The sequence below is a fragment of the Dipodomys ordii genome, unplaced genomic scaffold, assembly GCF_000151885.1.
Source record: "Dipodomys ordii isolate 6190 unplaced genomic scaffold, Dord_2.0 Scaffold7, whole genome shotgun sequence".
In the NCBI taxonomy this organism is placed as follows: Eukaryota; Metazoa; Chordata; class Mammalia; order Rodentia; family Heteromyidae; genus Dipodomys; species Dipodomys ordii.
Window position 1 is genome coordinate 1,678,779 of NW_012267223.1, and position 5,799 is coordinate 1,684,577.

The following is a 5,799-nucleotide window of genomic DNA, read 5'->3' on the forward strand; positions in this document are numbered from 1 at the left end:
AAGAGAGGCCACACCTCCTCTCTTCTGCTTTATACTGGATTCAAGCACAGCTAGGCACCAGTGGCTCACACCTGTCATCCTACCTGCTCAGGAGGCTGAGATCGGAGGATCCTGGTTTGAAGCCAGCCTGGGCAGACAAATCTGTAAGACTCTTATCTCTACCTAACCAGCAAAAAGTAGATGTGGCTCAAGTGGTTGAGCACCAGCCTTGAACAAAAAGGCTCCGTGACAGGGTGCAGGCTCAGAGTTCAAGCCCCAGGATGGGGGTGTGCGTGCGCGCACGCACACACACACACACACACACACACACAAATGTGCGCATACACAACCCTGCCTACACAGGCACACACACGTACACACCTTTCCTTTCCTCTTTTTGCCTGTGAGCAGTTTCTTTCTTCCTCCCTTCCATTTGGCCCTGCCCTGAGTTTGCTTTGACTTGTACCCACCCACACCCACCCGAGCAGGAGGCGCCCAGCGAGTGCAGGCCCTGCGCCTACCTATTGCCTTGCATCCCCTGGGAAATAGACCTGCACCCCGTGGAACACATCCGCCCCCACAGGCTTTGATCAAAAGTGTATCAGCCAGAAACCAGGAGTTGAAGTGGGCCCCGGTGGGCAGAGGTGTTGGAGAGAGAGCTGGAGGGCCTGCTCGCGGGTGGGTCCCTGCTCTAAGACCCGGCCCTGTGCACTGTCTCCAGGGCCTCCAACACTCTCCTTGGACTGCTACGAGACGCAGCGTGAGCCATCCTGCCCCTGTAGGTCTGTGTGAAACAGGTCTGGTCCCTGCAGCACCCTCGGCCCCCGGCTCTGCCCCCCTCCACTCCTGTCAGAAGCCACCTTGTCTTAAAAGATCTCGGAAATGCAGAGAGACGGGGAGGATGCCATCGAGTCGGGCACGGAGGAGGAGGGCACCCTGCGCAGGCAGAAGGCCCTGTTGCTGCACGTGAGAGACAAAGGCGACGAGCCTCTCCCTAGAAGACCCGAGACCCAGCAGTGGCGGAATCGGCAGCTCCAGCGCCTGGCAGAGGAGATGAAGGCAGAGTGGCAGGAGACCCAGCTCCAACAAATCAAAGACCTGGAACGGCTCTACCTGGCCCGGCTGCTCGGGGGAGTTGCAGAACAGGCAGTGGGGAGCCAGGCCGGCTTGGAGGAGTTGGTCTCCAGAGAGACAACCAAAGCCCCAAGGCCCAGAAACAAGCCCAAAGGTGCCCAGAGAGAGAGGAAGAGTCGCAGGGAAGAACCGTCCCGACAGCAGACCTGGCACCCCAAGTCTCGAAAGAAAACAGCAGGCTCAGAAAAGCGGAGGCCCACCAGACCCCCGGGGCTAACTGCCCCCGAGAAGAGCAAGGTGAAGCGGATCCCTTCCAGCAAAAGCAGCAGCAGCCACCGCTCCGTGAACTCCCGGTCCAGCCGAGTGTTGGACTTCACCAAGCTCTGCCCGCTCTTGACCCCCGTGGAGGAAATCGAGGAACCTGAGATAGAGACAGCCTGGAGTGAGAGAAGGCAAGAAGGGAGGGGGACCCCTGTCTCCGTTCAAGGCCTGAAACACAGCTCCTGCGACCACAGTCCCGAAGACAAGCTGAGCGACGTAGAGCAGCCTTGGACGGGCAGCCCGGCCTACAAAAGGAGCGAAGTGTCCTCTACCTGTTCACTCAAGGGCAGCGAAAAGGGCAGGTGGCAGAAGGAGCTGGAGAATGCCTTCGAGGAATTGTTCAACACCAACCGAAAGCTCAAGAAACAGCTGAGTTTCCATCTTTACCAGAGGCCCCTGGGGGACCTGAACCCTGAGGAAGAGCAGGGTCTCCCAGAGTCATACAACCACAGTGGCCACAACCACAGTGGCTCCCAGAGACAGCGAGGAGAAGAGATGCCCGAGGAGACGGACGACGCTTCCGAGGCATCGTCAACGGAGTACACGTTGAGAGGGTTTCTGAGCAAGGCCCAGAACCTTAAATACCTGCAGATGGCCAAGCCTGAGTTAAAGGAGAACCACACGCCCTTTCCCAGGACCAGATTATCTCTGAGTGACGAGGGCTCACACTCACGACAGGTGGACTCGGGACTGGAGCCCGAGCTGGGGGAGCACCGTGCCCACACCCCCCTGCAGGAAGAGGCGGGCAGATCCAGCTGGGCGGCGCTGAAGCAAAAGCAGAAAGCAGAGATGGAACAGAGAAGGAAAACGGCCTTCTTGGGGCAGACTGAACACCCAGACATGAGCTTGGAGATCCACTACAAGGCTGAGCTGGAGGAGGAGCGGAGAGAACGCAGAAAAATCCGCCTGGCCCTGCTCAAGGCCTACTCCACGGGAGTCTCACCCACTAGCCGAGGACCCGAGTTCAGAAGCCTGTCCCTCTCGGGCACCAGCCTCCTGGATGAGGACAGACAAAATCAGATGATCCGTGACCTTCAGCAGCAGATTGTAGAGCAAAACAGGTTACACAAGCAGTTTCTGGACAAAGCCAGGAAACGCTTGCAAGACTTTCAGAAAACTTGTTAAGGTCGAGGCCCACCCATGACAAATACACTCACTGGTGACGGTTTGCCTGCACTGTCGCAGAACCTCTAAGGTCTGTCTGTGTCTGACTTTCTGTCTGGGTCGTGGTGGAAAGTTTTAGGCCTCTCCTGAAGGGCATTGCGTCATACTCCAGGCCCCACTCCTTTGTGCAAAAACAAAAACAAAACCCAAAATGGAGGCCATGTGAGACTACGGAAGCCAGGCTGGCCTCTCCTCCCTGAGCCCCTCCCCCAGCGGCGTCTGTTTTGAGGTAGTGTATAGGCACACGTAGAAATTCCAGGTAAAACCGTCTCTTCAGAGGTTTTAGATGAATAAGCACTGGACTTTGGTGGTGGTGGGGGCATCCAAGGTCAAACGGGCACAGTTTCAAAAGATACATCATCTGTTGCTCAGCCGCTGGCTGAGACAGCCACACTGCACTAAAACCTCCTTCAGATGACACAGCCAGCACGTCCAGCAACATATCCCGGGACCCATGGAGGAGGAACAACCCGGCCAGGCTGGGTGGCTCCCTCTGGAGCTGGCCTTGTTGGCGGGGGGGGGGGGGGGGGGGGGAGGGGTTAGAGGGCCCGGTGTTTGGTCAGTGTCCCATCCTGCAGCTTCCCCTTGCAGCCCAGCAGCTATGGACACGCCACACCGCCTAGCTTTGCTCTCTGCCAGTTGCATACTTAGGGACCTGGACAGGGGTCAACAATTTTTTTTTTTCTGCCAAGAACCAGATAGGAAATGTTTTAGCTTTTCTGGCTAGCCTGTGGTCACTGCGTGGCTCCACTCTTGCTGTTAAAAAACAACTGTGGGGTGGATACAGAAATAAGGCGTGGCCAGGCACTGGTGGCTCACGCCTGTAATCCTAGCTACTCAGGAGGCTGAGATCTGAGGATCCTGGTTTGAAGGCAGCCTGGACAGAAAGACTCTTATCTCCAGTTAGCCAGAAAAAAAGCTAGAAGTGGAGCTGTGGCTTAAGTGGTAGAGCCAAGCAAGAGGGAGAAGTACTGAGTTCAAGCCCTAGTACTAGCACAAAAGGAGGGAAGGAGGGAGGGAGGAAGGGAAGAAGGAACTAGAATAGTTCCTGAGCCTCCTAGCTTCTTTTCCTTCCTCTCTTTCCTCCTTTCTCCTTTCCATCTCTATCCTTCCTCCATTTCCTCTCTTCCTTTACTTTCTCCCTTCTTTAATTTTTTAAAAAATTATTATTATAAAGATGATGTAATACACCAGGGTTACAATTACGTAAGTCAGGTAAAGTTGGTGGTGGGGCTTGAACTCAGAGCCTGGGTGCTGTACCTGAGCTCTTTTGCTCAGGGCCACAGCTTCACTTCCGTTTTTTAAGTGGTTAATTGGAGATAAGAATCTCAGGGAGACTTCTCTGCCTGGGCTGGCCATGAACCTGGATCCTCAGATCTCAGCCTCCTGAGTAGCTAGGATGGCAGGTCTAAGTCACTGGCGCCTGGCTGGTACATTTCTTTTCTTTTCTTTTCTTTCTTTCTTTCCTTTTCTTTCTTTTTTTTTGTCAGTCATGGGACTTGAACTCTGGGCCTGGGCGCTGTCCCTCAGCTCTTCAGCTCAAGGCGAGCACTCTACCACTTGAGCCACAGTTCACTTCTGGTGTTCTGAGTGGTTCATTGGAGATAAGAGTCTCACGGACTTCCCTGCCCAGGCTGGCTTTGAACTTTGATCCTCAGATTTTGGCCTCCTGAGTGGCTAGGATTATGGACGTGAGCCATGGTGCCGGGCTCTGGCACACTTCTTTTGGACAATGTTATCCCTTCCCTCGCACTCTGCCAGTTCTTCCCTCCCACCCCACCACAAGTTGTAGAGTTAATTTTCAACATAGTGTCCAGTGAGTACCATTGCTGCACCCTTTGTCCCTCCATTTCTGTGCTCCCGCTTACACTCCCTCCCAAAGACATAAATGAATAAATGGAGGGGGAGGGAAGAAAACAAAAACAGCAAATAAGCCTCTTGATTTCATTTCCTGCTCTCCCTTTTTTTTTTACTTCATTCCTCCTCTCTTCTATCTCTCTTCCCTCCCTCCATCTTTCCCTCCACCCCTCTTGTCATCTTATTTCCTCTTTTCTTCCTTCCTCCTCCTCCCCCTTTCCTCCCTCTCTCCACTCCATCCCTCCCCCCGTCATTTTCCCCCCCAGCATGTCCTCATCTGTGGCGCTCTAGCATTCTTTCCAAGATCATAGCTGTTTTTATTCTGTGCCTCTTTCTGAAAGGAGCACTAATATCCCTAATGCAATTACTTAGAAAGGATGGATGCCAAAAAGTGCCTTTGTGGTTTAATTCCAGGATTGGGACTGGGCACTGACTTTTGTTTAAAGAGCTTTCGGAGATGGTGAACTGACCCCCGCTGGGATGTCGGTGGGAAAGATCCCAGACATCACTCTGGCTCTTCTAATATTTTGTGTTGTTGTTGTTTACAAATACAAAGTGCCAGACCTCATCCCAGAGGCTGTCCCCAGAGATGGCGGTGGTGGGGGGAGGGGGTAGCAAGACTCAAGGTATGGGATGCCAACTGATGAGGTGTGAGATGCTGGCCTCTGAGGAGCCTGAGCCAGACCTTCCAACCCCCGGAACCCCACAATGGGCTTGTTTCAGGGGGACCTGAACCATGTTCTGGAAAGGCCTGGAAGGTGCTATGGGATTCTCCGGCTTAGAGCTGTAGCCACCGTGGGACCCGACACACCGTAACTGAGGCCTCACTGGGCCAGCTTAGCAGCACAGGCGGCCCGGCCTCCCTCGGTGCGGTGGTTTCTGTTTCTGTTTACAAAGGTGGTATTTGTGGCCGGTGTGTTCTAGGTGAGGAGCTGCCTCCTCCGCAGCCACGCTGGAGCTAAAAGTAGGGGTGAGGATGGACAGTGAGACGCGGCAGGTGACTCATCTCTGCCTGGACGGCCACCCCGACCCCGTCCCCCGACACCCTGCCCCTTCCCACCTGTGTGGGAGAAGGCTACAGGGAGGCAGACTGGCCTTGGCCCTGGCCAGTGGTGTGGGCTATAAATTAGCCTCCCAGGACCCCTTCTCTCTCCCAAAGAGGGTCCTCCGTGGGAGAGGGCATGGATACCTTCCCAGCCATCCCCAGAGTCCCCACCCCGCTGCCCGCCCTGAGCTGTCTGGAAGGCGGGGCAGTGCTCTGGGACAGCCTGGAGCCCCCAGAGTCCCCCACTCCTCACACCCAGCGCCTCCTCCAGGAGCCAGGGCCAGGCTCCCATCCCATTTCCATCACCAGCCGTGACCTTGACACACCGGCCCGAGGGCACCCTGCCCAGGCCCTGCCGG

At 55.3% G+C, this 5,799-nt stretch overlaps 1 protein-coding gene across 1 annotated transcript; it reads left to right on the top strand.

Annotated features, from left to right (window-relative positions):
- Positions 1-861: 861 nt before the first annotated feature.
- Cep295nl (CEP295 N-terminal like) lies at positions 862-2,499 on the top strand. The gene has a single exon (XM_013036340.1). It carries the CDS (start codon positions 862-864, stop codon positions 2,497-2,499), a length of 1,638 nt encoding a protein of 545 aa, XP_012891794.1.
- The last annotated feature ends 3,300 nt before the right edge of the window (positions 2,500-5,799 follow it).

What these genes read in the sequence shown, in the direction of transcription:
- Cep295nl (XM_013036340.1), top strand. Translation starts at nt 862, where the DNA reads ATGCAGAGAGACGGGGAGGATGCCATCGAGTCGGGCACGGAGGAGGAG.